The sequence below is a fragment of the Juglans regia genome, chromosome 4, assembly GCF_001411555.2.
Source record: "Juglans regia cultivar Chandler chromosome 4, Walnut 2.0, whole genome shotgun sequence".
Taxonomy (NCBI): domain Eukaryota; kingdom Viridiplantae; phylum Streptophyta; class Magnoliopsida; order Fagales; family Juglandaceae; genus Juglans; species Juglans regia.
In genome coordinates, this window is record NC_049904.1 from 644,163 (window position 1) to 659,385 (window position 15,223).

Below are 15,223 nucleotides of genomic sequence, written 5' to 3' on the forward strand. Positions count from 1 at the left end.
TATTATGCTATATATTAGTTTGACAGAGACATCAGAAGTAGACTCAGATAAGGTGAGGAATTATGCACAAACTAATAACAAGTAATTATTTAGAATTTATTGGATTTAATATTTATATGAATAATTTTAATAACATAATATTTTATGATCATATATATATATAAAGAAATCTAATTTTTCTCTAGAAAAAAAAAAAAAAACCTAATTAGTCACTAAGTCATTTTACCCTAAAAATTAAGAAGGGAATGGTGGATAGGGTAAATCCCTAAAAGAAGGAAATAAAAAGAAAGGGAGACAGGACAGAGGTGTTAAAAATCTAACTATTGATCCAAAAGTCATAAGATTGTGGGATATTAATTTGGTTAAACATTTAATACTCACGTTCATAATATTCTGTCACGTTTCTAAATTCGACATTCATGGAGGCCCGCTCTATCAACACTGACTCAATGGTAACTATTTTTCTTTTTATTAGCTTTACTCGAACATAAGATCAAAGAATTTTAATCCAATCTACAAATAGCCCCTTAGTAACTTTAACTCGTGACGTGATCTATACTCTGATACCAATTATTAAATAACCAACCATTAATTCAAATCAAGATATATACAATCGACGATTTCAAAGGAACAAAAAAGACATACAATCGACAAACATAAATTCCCACTCTTTTTAACTTCTCTACACCACTTTCGATCTTTTTTTCCCCGGCCATCGCCAGCCCTTTCCAAATTCTCGCTCCTCCCTCCCCCCCTCCCTCCCGTCGTTTTATTCCAATTCCTCGGTCGTTTCGTCACTTTCCTTCTCACCCTTTTGATCGCCCGAGATCAAGTCTCATCTCAGATCAACAACGACGATTTGCGTTTGATTTCTCCGTGAATTTCAACCGCCGCGATGGTTGCACCGTCGATTCTGCGCCGTCGGGTTCCGTAACAGTCGCTGGGGTGTCGTGTCTCTAAGGGTTTAATTTGGTAATTTTCTCGGAATTTTGGATTATTTCATGGGCGACATTAACGTTCGGTCGCCTGAACCAAACGGCGCCGTTTTGGAGGAGATGCCGTCGTCATCTTCTTCATCACAGTCGTCTTTCTTCTCTTCGAATCAAACGGAAATTAGTGCCGAGTACTGGCAAAGAGCCGAAGACGCGACGCAGGGGGTCATAGCCCAGGTTCAGCCCACTGTCCTCTCTGAAAACAGGAGGAAAGCGGTTATTGATTACGTGCAGAGGCTCATTAGAAGTTGTCTTGGCTGTGAGGTGAGCTACCGATGTATACATGTATATCTGTGTGTGCATATATTGATCCGTATATATGTTTAATCCGTAAAGATATGCGTAGATGTTTACCATAAGTAATGGGCAATTGTTCAAATTCGATACTAAAAATATTCCACTAAGATTTACTTATGGATATTTTTGCTGCAGCCACTTCCTGATCCCAATTCGAGCTTGTTCAGTTAGCATGCAAAAGAAAAGTAATTTTACAGTGGGTTTTTAGTAGTTTTCTTAATGGGTACAATGAGTTTGAGTAGTGATTACTGTTTGAATAAAGAATCATCAGGCTGCACGGCTCTTTTAGATAGCAAGATCAAAATAAAAAATTTGCTGCACAGCTGTAGGGGTTGGAGACTTGGAATTTGCGTCTAATGATTAAGAGCATGCTAATTAGATCAACACCTAGAGCAGAGGCCTCTCTATTTATGTGCGAAGAAAATATATAAAGATACTGTCTGAGAGAAATTAGCTGAACGGCAAGGAGTATCTCTTCAATCAGAAAACAATTGTCATAAACTACTACCATATGTTGAAGCAAGTATTTCTGCCGTTCAAAAGGCCAGAAGAGATGATTGAGAAGTTTATTTATGTGTCTATGGTTTGGGTATTTGGGGCATATGTTTGCTTTTTGCCGAACTATAGACGAATCTTGGCAACCATGATTCCTATTTAATTGATTTTTTAACGCAGATTGGCATCAATTGAGAACTACAGATCACCCTTCATATGATTCTTGTGTAATGGGTGGTTGCTAGGGTAACGTGATGTGGCTGTCATTTGCAATAATTTTCCCTTTTGTTTGGAGATAATATGAATTAATTTCCTAGATGTTGGTGTTACATGGGGGAACCAATTGTGAGCATGATAAGTTAACAATGTCATTTGCAATAATTTTCCTTTTTGTTTGGAGGCATATGATATTAATGGAATGGGTTCAATTCCTTTTGTTAACTTCCTGGATGTGGGTTTTTTATGTGGGAACCAATTATAATTATGATAAGTCGTACGAGTTTTACATTGCGCTTATTTGACATAGACGGAGGGAGGGGTGGTACGGTCCAGGTTTTTCCCTGGGGTCTGCTCATGAGTGGGAGGGCCTAGGGATATTCAATTCAGCAAATTTTTTGCTTCTAAATTTCTCCATCTAAAGTTTTTTCTACCGTTTATTTTTCCCCATTTTCCTATTATGGTAGCTTCTATATCCTTTTAGAGACTAAAACTCGTGTTATGGACTTTGTTCTGCGTGAGACCTATTCTTAAATGTAGATTCCTTTCTAAATCATCTTTGTTTCAGGTATTTTCCTTTGGGTCTGTGCCACTAAAGACCTATCTGCCTGATGGAGATATTGATTTGACTGCCTTTGGTGGTATAAATGTTGAGGAGGCTTTGGCCAATGATGTTTTTTCTGTCCTGGAACGAGAAGATCAGAACAGGGCTGCAGAGTTTGTCATAAAGGATGTCCAGTTAATCCGCGCTGAGGTTTCTAACTTAATTCCATATTCTTACTAGATATCTTTTCTGATCTATAATTTCACTCTCCTCGATTGAGTCGGACTAAGTTGAGATTCATTTGCTTTAAACTATTCCATGTGTTCGTTGTATAATACCGGTGTACTTAGGGAATGCCTTTTATCAATAAAATTTTACTTTTACCTATAAAAAAAATGATAATGATATTCTTACACCTCATTTACTACTGCCTTACTATCTAGCTATTTTTTTTTTCTTCTTTTTGCTATTTGAATCTTGATTAAAAATCCCAAAATATGACCTTCTTGCATAATCTATAAGAACATAAATTCAATCAACCAACGTAATTATGGAAATTAATTCAAAATAAATTCAATTTTATAAAAATTGACCTTCTTTATTCAAAATAAATTCAATTTTATAAAAATTGACTTAAAGAGCAAAAGAAAGTCAATTTTTATAAAATTGAATTTATTTTGAATTAAATTATGATTACATTTAGTTGATTGGATTCTTTTTTTTCTAGATTATGCAAGAAGACCATGTTTTGAGATTTTTAATTCAGATTCAAAGAGCAAAAGAAAAAAAAAAACTAAGTAGGAAATGAGGTATAAGGGTATCATTACCCTAAAAAAAACTATTCCATGTGCAAAATTTCTGTTAAGTTTTTTTTTTTTTTCCTCTCTTTTCATAATTTTCTAGTTTAGCTTGTATGTATCTAGGAGGTAGCATTTTTAATTGTTAACTAATATTAAGTAAGAAACTTTTATATTTCTCACGTATTCCCCCTTCCTCCAAAGAAAAAGCAAAGATTGTGTAATCTTTGCACTATTGAACTCCATGCCATAGTATCCCCAGGTTCATTTTCTAATTTAAAGGATTTTTCCCCATAAAGGCATGGTTTGATTGTAAAATTTGCTCACCTTGTCGTTTGACATTTATGAATGTGGTTTAGTGATCATTTTGTCATTTGACTCGGATGATAGTAGCTGTAGGATACATTTTCTTGTGTTAGCATCCGCATATGTGCAAAGGTTGGATAAAAAATTGCAATCCTGCATGTCATGGTTGGTTTTATAATGCAGGTAATGTTGAAGAGTGAGGCACTAGCATTTTAGTAGCTTTAGTCTATTTTATTCTTGGATATGGAAAGGTAATATCTATTACCACCATAATTGGTGTTCCCTCCCTCTACCCCCTCCCCCTCCCCCTAAAACTCTGGATGACTTTACGCAGCAAGATGGATCTACAAGTATCAAAACCTGAGTCCTCTGTGTCAAAATGCTTATTGCTGATTGTTGCTGGCAGGGAGTCCTTAAGTTTATCGGCTGGCATGCTTATAAACTTGTATATCTTTATGCTTCTCTGCATGGTCATCAAGTTACTATTCAGCGTAGATCCTTTGCTCTAGCCACTTTATACACCATAGCATTGGCCTAAATTTGTGCTTTAATGCAATTTTTGACAGCATGGCATGAGCTTTACTATATCGAATTGAGTACTGCTTATTTAGTCTGTAGAATCTATTGTACGTACAATCTCTTATTACATTTATGTACCTTTGCTTTTCCAGTAAAGTCACGGCCACCCCGTTGGCAGGTCATGGGCATGCTTGGGCAAGCTCAAATTCTAAGGGGTCCTATGTACAAATTCATGTGTTTCATTTAATCATTTCCTTTCTTTTTATGTTAAAGGTATTATCAATAACGTATTACTGGCCCTTATTTCAGGATGTTCCTTTTTCTCTCCGTACACTTTAGACATTTCTTGTTGTCAATGGTGCTTGGTGGTTGTTGACGGGGATTATCTGTTAGAAAAATGAACTCTTTTAGTTGTTTAGCTATAGAGTCTAAGGTTTTTGAGGTGAGAAGACTTGGGGGTAGGGTGTCCATTACTGAGAAAGGATGGAAAGGAGTGAGCTGCATATGGTTGGGTTTAGAGACTATCAGTTGGGTGGCTAACTCACTGGAGGCTTGTTTAAAGGCTGAGAACAAAGGCTACTACTCAGCTCGGCGGGAAGGTGACAGAGGCCTTACAGCCCAGCATTGCTCTAACTCTCGTGGCTCATATATGGCTTTGGCTGTGTATGGGGGGGGAGGGCGCAGGAGCTACATTCTTATACCTGAAGACAAGGCAGGAATGGGGTGGAGGAAGATGGTGGCAGTGTTGAAGGATATGGGCAGAGTAGCTGTCCAGGGGAGAAACCCATCGCCTGAGATGGTGGAAACTTGGCCATCCAAGTCGTACAAGGAGGCTCTGGAGGTGCCTCGAGCTGTGCAGCGCAATGTGATGGGAGGCCTGCAAAAGGGATTACCTCCTCTTTCGGCAGATACTCAGTGTGGAGTTGGTGTTGGCAGAGGGGTGATGTGACCGAAATAAGAAAAAATTCTGATGGAGTTACGTGAAGTGCAGGAATCGTTGGGGGAGCTAACTAATAGAGTTGGGGAGTTAATACGGTGCGTTGAGGGTTATGATCTGGAAGGAATGGGCTCAGGTTGCCATGTGGGCCTTGGGGACACGGATGGTGGGCTTAAGGGCCAAGGGAAGGGCTTAAGGGCCTTGGGGAAACGGGTTGCCATCTGGAGGAAGAAGAAGCAGGCCACAGGTGGCCCGTCGACGAGTGGGCCTGAGCCACCGTCGCCGGAAACGACGCAATCGACTTCGTCGAAGGTCGCAGAGGCAACGATGGACGTTGCATCGCCGGTGGGTACGGAACCAGAGCAAGTAGAAGAGATTTACGACGGCCTCTGTGCTCACGATGGACTGAATGCTGCATAGACTGTCACGATGAAGGGTATCGGTGCACAGACTACGTCGCTGATGTCAGAGGAGCCGTCGGCGAGCAGCGACAAGGTCATAGAAGGTTCGGGACTTATACGTGAAGTTGCTCTGGCTACTGTATTCGAGCCTATGCCTTCAAACCAGACACAGACAGCCCCGATGATGTGTTTGGAGCATGCTGAACCAGACACAGGTAGCCCCGATGATGTGGTTGAATCAGACTCAGTTATGGGTGGGTCAAGACTCACTATCTTGGCAGGAGCTGATTCTGTCGGTGGAAAGGAGATGGGTACCAGTCAGCTGAGCATTTATGGGGACTCTAGGGGCAGAGAAGAGGAGGAGATGGGTAGCCCAATACCCTTACAGATGCTCCCACCTCATATTGCACCTCGAGCATCAGATTGGGTACTAAAAAAAGTAGAGGAGCTTCATGGTTGGGTGGGGATTTCCTGTGAAGGATACGAAGACCAATTCATGGCTCTCCTAGTAGCCATGGAAGCTGGTCGCTCCACGGTACTGAAGTCGGCTGCTAAAAAGGAGAGAGAATTGAAAAGATTGCAATGCTCTATTAACTATGATAATAAGGAGGGAACCTCGGGGAGAGATAGAGCAAAAGGGAGGGACGTCTCTCTTGTTAATGAAGCCTAAAATCTTATCTTGGAACGTGAGAGGGATCAATGACGTGAATAAACGACTACTTATTAGGTCCCTTCTCCGTAGTTGGAAAGTAGACATTGTTTGCCTACAAGAAACTAAACTGGCACTTATTTCTCTTCGTACTATTAGGAGTTTGTGGGGCGGTTTGCATGTGGGATGGCTGTATTTACCGTCAAATGGAGCTTCCGGGGGCATACTAGTTATGTGGGACAAAAGGGTGGTGGAAAAAATGGAAGATTGCATGGGGGATTATGTGGTGGCATGCTCTTTTAAGAACATAAGGGATGGTTATCAGTGGGCTTTTGCAGGCGTCTATGGGCCTAATCTTGACCGGTCTCGAAGGCTACTATGGGATGAGTTGGCCGGTATTAACAGTTTATGGGACTTACCTTGGTGTATTGGAGGTGATTTTAACGTCACCCGTTTCCCGAGCGAGAGATCAGGTGGCTCGGGTTTCAACTCACCAATGGTAGATTTTTCTAACTTCATTTCCGAACAGAATTTACTAGATATTCCTCTTGGAGGTGGTTCATTCACTTGGTCTAACAACCGAGAACTTCCATCTTGGTCGAGGATAGATAGATTTTTAATCTCTCCGGAATGGGAGGCACAATATCCGGATCTCATTCAGAAGAGACTTCCCAGGTTGTATTCAGATCATTTCCCCATTCTTGTGAATTGTGGGGGCATCAGAAGAGGCTCAAGGTATTTCAAATTTGAGAACATGTGGTTGAAGTCAGAGCGTTTTCTGGACAGAATTAGACAATGGTGGTCTTCTTACCATTTTAATGGTAATGCTAGCCATAAGATGGCTTGCAAGTTAAAGTCTTTGAAAAAGGACCTGAAGGAGTGGAATATACAAGAGTTTGGTAATGTGGACAGTCAGAAATCTGTTCTAATGGAGGAGCTTAAGAATATGGAGGGTGTGGAAGAGGAGAGGGTTTGCACTGAAACCGAGCGGGCCTGCAAATCCCAAGTGATTGCGGACATTGAACGGTTGTCTCTTTTGGAAGAAATATCGTGGCGTCAGAAATCACGAGCTTTATGGTTAAAGGAAGGGGATAGATGTACCAAGTTTTTTCACCAAGTGGCCAACTCACATAGGCGGTACAATACTATAGATACTTTGTTGATAGATGGGGCGGTCTCTTCCAACCATACCGAGATCTCAGACCACATTGTCAATTACTATGATAAGTTGTTTTCGGAACAATTTGAGTGGAGACCGAGACTTGACGGGTTGGTGTTTGATGTTCTTGACCCGCAGGTTGCGGAACGACTCGAGAGGCCATTTGATGAGGTAGAGGTCAGGTCGGTGATTAAGGGTATGGCGGGTGATAAAGCCCCAGGTCCCGATGGCTTCTCCATGGCTTTCTTCCAAACATGTTGGGATGTGCTTAAAGATGACATTATGGAGGTTTTTCATGAATTTCACAGAAGCGGGCGGTTTGAGAGAAGCCTTAATAGTACATTCTTAGCACTCATTCCTAAAAAGCCCGGTGTTGTAGAAGTGAAAGATTTTCGTCCCATTAGTTTGGTGGGTGGGCTATACAAAATTTTATCCAAAGTATTGGCGAACAGACTGAGTAAGGTGATGGAAGGCTTGATTTCGAAGCCTCAAAATGCATTTGTTCAAGGTAGACAAATCCTTGACTCGGTGCTTATAGCCAACGAATGTCTGGAGAGTCGTATTAAATCGGGAGAGCCGGGACTCCTTTGTATGCTGGAAAGATGCGGTTTTGGCTCTAAATGGTGTTCTTGGATCCTGCATTGTATTTCCACGCCTTGTTTCTCTGTTTTGGTGAATGGCACATCCAAAGGTTTTTTTAAGAGCTCCCGAGGTTTGCGACAAGGAGACCCTCTTTCTCCTCTTCTCTTTGTTTTTGTAATGGAAGCTTTTAGCAAGATGATTTCAGGGGCGGTAGAGGGAGGATTCATATCAGGATTCTCAGTGGGAGAGGCAAGGTCAGGTTTGCTTAACATCACTCACCTTTTGTTTGCTGATGATACACTAATCTTTTGTGAGGCCAGACGGGAGCAAATCCGAGCTTTGAGAGCTCTTTTATTATGCTTTGAAGCCGTGTCAGGTTTGAAGGTGAACTTGGCTAAATCAAAGGTAGTGCCAGTGGGACATGTACCCAATGTGGAGAGTCTGGCATCCATCTTGGAGGGTAAGATAACTCAGCTGCCCATGATATATCTTGGCCTTCCATTAGGTGTGGCGTTCAAATCGAAATCTATTTGGGATGTTGTAATAGAAAAAATGGAGAGGAAACTAGCTGGTTGGAAGAGGATGTACTTATCTAAAGGGGGCCGGGTGACTCTCATAAAAAGTACTCTGTCTAACTTACCAACATATTTCCTTTCCTTATTTCTGCTCCCTGCTAAGGTGGCTCATCGCATGGAGAAAATTCAACGGGATTTCCTATGGGGAGGGATCAAAGATGAGTTTAAATTTCACTTGGTGAAATGGGCCACAATTTGTTCCCCTATCAAAGAAGGAGGTTTGGGTATACGGAATTTGAGAACTTTCAATCAAGCCTTGCTTGGCAAATGGTTATGGAGATATCACCAAGAACGGGAGGCCTTGTGGCGAACCGTTATTGCTTTGAAGCACGGGGAATCTTGGGGAGGGTGGTGTTCTAATGCGGTGAGTGGACCTCATGGAGTTGGGCTTTGAAAACACATTAGAAGAGGGTGGGACACATATGCAGCACTTACTTGCTTCAAAGTTGGCAACGAATCTAAGGTAAAGTTTTGGCATGACTTATGGTGTGGTGATCGGGCGCTCAAGGATGTTTATCCACAAGTTTATAGCCTAGCAAGAAGGAAAGAAGCTTCTATCGCAGATCTGATTATCTCTTCCAATGGCTCTTCCCAATGGAACCTCACTTTTCATAGAGATGCACAAGATTGGGAGATGGACGACCTTTCGGCCTTTTTTTATTTTGTGTATTCCACTAGTGTGTCGGGGGAAGGAGAAGACAAGATATGTTGGCGTCCATCTAAAAAGGGAGTGTTCACGGCTCGCTCTTTCTACCATTCCTTAAACTTGCACAACTCAATCCCGTTCCCATGGAAAAGCATTTGGAAGACAAAGGCACCTCTAAAGGCAGCTTTTTTTGTATGGACATCATCTTTGGGGAAGATTCTTACCATAGATAACCTAAGGAAACGTGGCATTATCGCTATAAATTGGTGTTACATGTGTAAGAAGAGTGGTGAGTCCGTTGACCATCTATTACTACATTGTGAGGTTGCCATGACTTTATGGACAGATGTCTTAGCACGGGTGGGGTTAGCGTGGGTGATACCGGAAAGGGTGTGTGATTTTTTAGCCTCTTGGAGAGGTATTAGGGGCAACACTCAAATTGCATCCATATGGAAGATGTTACCTATTTGTCTATGGTGGTGCATTTGGAGGGAACGGAATGCAAGATGCTTTGAAGATCAAGAAAGATCAATGGAAGAGCTTAGAATTTTGTTTTTCAATACTTTACTCCATTGGTCGATTGTAATTGATTTTCATGGCAGGTCTTTTCATGAGTTTCTTGTATCTCTAAGCTAGACATTGTGATCGTGTTCATGTATATGTCCCGTGTACTTGGACACTCTATGTCTCCCTTTTGATCAATAAAAATTTGTTTACCGATCAAAAAAAATTTAACCATTTCCTTCTGGAAGTCCTTTTCACATCTAAGGGCACAACTAGATTGCATGCAGGATTGGGGCTTGCCTTTGTTGAACTATACTATTATTTCCCTCACATTGTGTCTTGTAAAGCTGATAACTGCACCATGGCATGATGCTTCACCATCCACGATGAATGCATGCTTGCATACCTGTCACATCTATAATTTGTTCTTTTTATAAGATGGGCAGTGCTTCAAAATTATAAATTACGCATTTATGTTTCTTCTATTAGGTTACATCTTGCACGTATGAGGTTAAGAAATCTGAGTTTTGGATCTTTTGTTGGCAGGTTAAGCTTGTAAAATGTCTTGTACAAAACATTGTGGTCGATATTTCCTTCAATCAGTTAGGAGGGCTCTGTACACTATGTTTTCTTGAGCAGGTAGCCTTCTGTAAATCTTAATATAAATGCTTGCATAGTAATCAGATGCTTGACTATATAGAGTTAACCAGTTGTATTCGAAGAACTTAACGATTTATCAATTATGGAGCCAGTTCATTGCAGGGAAATACTTTTTTTGAAAATAACACCTTTTATTTTATCAGATTGATTAATTTTTTATGCAGAGTAGAGTCTGTATATTTAAGGTGTTATAATGTTGTATTTTATCAATGTTTTTCTTTGGCTTTCCTTTTCTTTAGGTACAGTTTTGCTAGTAATTTTGGGTACAATAGCAACATATCCTTTTTGTAAAATTTGCAATTTTCATGCTCATTTAAACATGACTACTCACTAACACATGCAGGATGGTTTACAAAGTTGTCATAAAAAGTGTCTACACTAATCATGTGGGTCTCTTCTATGGCTGCCTTTAGTCATCTTGAGTTTGTAGGGTTATGTTGCTTTTGGATTTTAACGTTCATGGTGCTGCTTAATGTACAGGTTGATCGTCTGATTGGCAAAGATCATCTATTTAAACGCAGTATTATCCTAATTAAAGCTTGGTGCTACTATGAGAGCCGCATTCTCGGCGCTCATCATGGCTTGATTTCCACATATGCTTTGGAGACATTGGTTCTATATATTTTCCATCTTTTCCATACATCCTTAAATGGTCCTCTAGCGGTGAGTTGTTGCAGGAGTTAGCACTGGTATGCAACTCAAATGTATGACATGAACTTAACTGTACCTTCTCTTTAGGTTTTATATAAATTTTTGGACTACTTTAGCAAATTTGACTGGGACAACTACTGCATCAGCTTGAATGGTCCAGTTCGCATATCATCATTGCCAGAACTCCTGGGTGAGCAACATCTTTTTGCATGTGTAGCACACTTAATGGTTTAGATGTCTCTTAGTCATTGTTTGGTTCTTTTTGCAGCTGAGACACCTGAAAATGATGGCAGTGATCTATTGCTCAGTAATGATTTTCTTAAGTGGTGTTTGGAGATGTTCTCAGTTTCCTCGAGGGGGTACGAGAGTAATTCAAGGACATTTCCCCCAAAGCATCTTAACATAGTTGATCCACTAAAAGAAAATAACAATCTTGGTCGCAGTGTCAGCAAAGGTATAAGTCCTTTTCCATTACTAGGGTGGGAGCGCCATGGCCTCTTCCTATGTCACATTCAATGTGAACGAAATATTGGAGGTTTGCGTAGCACTAATGATGGAAAGTCAGTGAATTCCTTTGGGATTTTACAAATTGCTCAGAACTTTGAAGATGGATAAGCTAACCCCAAATGTTTTTGTTTTTTTTTGGGGCAAGAATTTTATATCAACCAGATTTTGTTTGAGGATATCGCGTGACAAAGGAGAGATTAACTATTTGAAAATTCTTAAAAACGTGAAGATGAAGTGTGGGTGTAGGTTGCCTGTGTTTTGGGTTGGGGTGGTATTGATTTACATGTAGAGTGACATATAAACTCAAAATCTTGGATATTTTCCTTTTCTTTTCCTGTTTTCTTTTTTGGCATTTTCATAAAACAGTTGACATTTTGAAGTCTCAAACAATGCTGGTTGCCGCTAGTTTGTTGATTGATGATTATGTGGAATGACTTCTGCAGGAAACTTTTACCGAATAAGAAGTGCTTTTACATATGGTGCTCGGAAGCTTGGGCGCATCCTCTTTCGGCCAGAAGAAAACATTGACGATGAAATCCGTCAGTTTTTTTCTAACACGTTGGATAGGCATGGAACTAGGCAGAGGCCTGATGTTCAAGATGCTGTCCCGATGTCTGGACATGATATGTTTGGCACCACATCATTATATTCAGGTACAGATTCACAAGAAGATCAGACAAATTCTGAATTGGAGCAGGCCTGTATAAATGGCATGACAGTGGAATTTAGGTTGGGTTATGAGGTACCAATTCATAGTGGGGTCACTAATATCGAGACATCTGGGACCAGTATGAGCTTTGGCAGAGCCATGAGTGAAAGAACCTCGGCAAATGGGATTACTATTTCAGAACACCGTCTTTCTGGGGATGCCGAAGACCTTGCTACATCCAGAATACAAGATCTTACAATTTCTAATGATGTGACTAAATCTCCCCCCACAGGTTGTGAGAACGGTACATCGCCTTTGGGTAAAGCACATCATGCACCCCATCTGTATTTCTCTCATACATCCGTGGGCAATAATGAAGAGGGAAATAGAGATGAGAAACGTCCAGGGAATTTGGGTTTTACTGATAATAAAGATTTGTCGGAGCTTCAGCGAGTGCCTCTGGAGGAGAAGGCCTTTATTACTCATGGCGACCAGGATGAAAACCAATTGGTGAGTGATAATCAGAGTCTGTCACCTGTTGGATCAAAACCCAACTCTTCACGTTTGAGTTCAATTACTAGGTCCTCCGAAGATCTTTATCCTAATTGTTTTGGTTACTGGACGCTTAATGGCACTAATGACAATCCTGAAGCTTTGAAGTCTTTGTCAGATCTCAGGGGGGACTATGACAATCACCTAAATAGTCTGCATTTTGGTAGGTTGTGCAATGAGTATGCCGCAAGTTCGTCTGTTACTCCTGTGTCCTCACCATTGGTTCCGCAGTTCCATGGCAAGAAGCAATGGGATGTAGTACGACGGTCTGTGCAGATAAATACGAATGTGTTTCCCCAGATGAACACCAATGGTGTTGTCTCAAGGTCAGGTTTGTACCCCATGAACCCACCAATATTACCTGGTGGCACGATATTTGGTATGGATGAGATGCCAAAGCCACGAGGAACAGGGACATATTTTCCCAACACGGTATACTCACACTAAGCCTCCCTATAATCTCTGCTTTTTTTTTTTTTTTTTTTGTAAATAAAAATAATTTATATATATTTTTTATAGGTAATCAAAAAGTTTTATAGGTAATCGAGAAGTTTTATTCATAGAAGTAGGCAAAGTCCAAGTACACAAAGAGTATACATAACATTAACTTAATTAGAGTTTAGAATCGAAAAGATAATACATACATATATATATATATTGTTATTCAAACGTCATTTGGAAACGTTGAGATTTTTGTGGGGCCATGGCTTTGTTGATCTTGGTGGCTGTACACAGCTTTGTTTTTCATTTAGTTTTTAGCGGCTGGTCCAATTATGTTAAAGTGCTTTTATGCTACATTTTTTGTAGAACAATTACCGGGACAGGCCCTTGACAGCAAGAGGAAGAAACCAAGCACCAGTAAGATCTCCTCGGAACAATGGACGTGCCATGTCAACCCCTGAGTTAAATTGGTCTGAGAGAAGCAACCATGAGTTGGCACAAGTCCAATATCCTGTTCATGGTAGCGGAAAGTCTGGGTCTATAGATCACAACTCTGGTTCCCCCCGCAGGAAGGTATACTCTAATGCAAATGGTTCATTGCATCCGTCTGAGAGAGTTGCTGAAGTCAGGTCAAATGGGCAGCTGCCAGTTGAGGGATCTTTGCTAGAAACAAGCTGGCAACAGAACCCTGTCTCAGCCCTTGCTCACAACTCAAGTGGAAGTCTTCCGTCCCCAGGAATGCAAAGCCCAAAACCTGTATTGGGTATGACTCAAGATAGGTATGGGAATATCGCCATCATGTGAATTTTTTTTTCTGGCACTGGTCGACATATATGGGACTTTCTTATAGTCTCCTTGTTTTCAACATGTAGGATTGGTGCACAATCATACCGTTTGAAAGATGAAGATGATTTTCCACCTTTATCCATCTGATTTCAGTGATAAGGGATGATGGGTTCTGTATGGTTAGAGGTTGTATGAATAGAACAGTAAATGCTAACAAAGCACAGCTGAAGCCTGAGCTTCGAACATGGACGGCTGCGAGTCCTCCCCCCCCACCCAAATTTGTGGTTTGAAGGGATCTTTTGTACATTCTCTTTTTCTTTTTCCCTTCAATCTTGGTAGCTGTGTTTCACAGACATATTCGAATATAGGATGTTTTAGATAATGGTTTTGCCCAGGGTTTTTGTTTTCTTGGCCATCCCTTGTAGGTAAAGTAGTACAAACACCAAAAAAAAAATTTGTTGTTGCTGATGTCTGATGTAACTCTTATAGAAGTTGTTTTATGCAGCTTTAATTGATTAACTTTTTGGCTATTATACAATTGGAGATGGGCTACAGCCTAATTTCATCTTTGTGCCTCCATTTTCTTTCATGTGGTATCTTGTTTTTTCAAGTGCGATGAAGATAAATTTTGCTAGTGGCCTCGTTGCATCTCAATGTTTTATGCCATTGTAAATTGCAGAGTGAACATAAATCTCGGCAGACTATATTGAATAATATTGGTCAGCTTAACGAGGGAAAAGCTTAGTATGCTTGGGAAATGAGATCAGATGATAAATCTGTGAATAGTAATGAAATGATTTGTGAATAGTAGTAAAATAGTCTAAGTTATGATATTTTATAATTTTAGAAAAGAATAGAGAAAAAATTGAATAAAAATATTATAAAATTAAAATATTATGAGAATATAACATTTTAATATTATATTTGTTTTGGAATTAGAAAAATTTAAATTATTTTTTTATATTTTATTTGAAAGTTTAGAAAAGTTAAAAGAGGGTACGATTTTTATTTCTCATCAGACATTAAAATAGATGAGTTCGGAGGTGAGGAAGTCAAAGGGATGTGTAATAATAAAATGATGGGAAGAGTTAAGTGGTGAGAAAGCCAAAGAGAGAAGTAGTAAGAAATCAATAACAAAGGTTTTCTCTCTCTCTCTCTCTCTCTCTCTCTCTCTCTCTCCAGTGAGTTGGTAATAAAAAGGGTAGGAAACCTTTTGTTTTCAAACTTCTTTTTTTAAAATCTTAATGTTAAAAGATCGATTATTGTTATAAAGACAATACAATGAAATATTATTTTAGCATGTCAAGGATTGGAATAAGTCAATAAAATGAAATGAAATGATGAGTTGCTTAACAAAA

The 15,223-nt window shown here is 40.0% G+C and overlaps 1 protein-coding gene across 1 annotated transcript; it reads left to right on the forward strand.

The window, feature by feature from the left end:
• The first annotated feature begins 654 nt into the window (after positions 1–654).
• Positions 655–14,432, forward strand: LOC108990003. The gene is made up of 9 exons (XM_018963830.2): positions 655–1,256; positions 2,569–2,754; positions 10,166–10,258; positions 10,760–10,942; positions 11,018–11,120; positions 11,199–11,384; positions 11,881–13,070; positions 13,446–13,858; positions 13,952–14,432. The coding sequence occupies exons 1-9, from the start codon at positions 1,002–1,004 to the stop codon at positions 14,010–14,012; spliced, it is 2,670 nt and encodes an 889-aa protein (XP_018819375.2). The 5' UTR covers positions 655–1,001; the 3' UTR covers positions 14,013–14,432.
• The last annotated feature ends 791 nt before the right edge of the window (positions 14,433–15,223 follow it).

Bases quoted from the DNA above. Each gene is read 5' to 3' on its own strand.
- LOC108990003 (XM_018963830.2), top strand. From the start codon at position 1,002: ATGGGCGACATTAACGTTCGGTCGCCTGAACCAAACGGCGCCGTTTTG. The intron at 10,259-10,759 runs GTAGCCTTCTGT...CTTAATGTACAG, and splicing joins CACTATGTTTTCTTGAGCAG to GTTGATCGTCTGATTGGCAA. The intron at 10,943-11,017 runs GTGAGTTGTTGC...CCTTCTCTTTAG, and splicing joins CCTTAAATGGTCCTCTAGCG to GTTTTATATAAATTTTTGGA.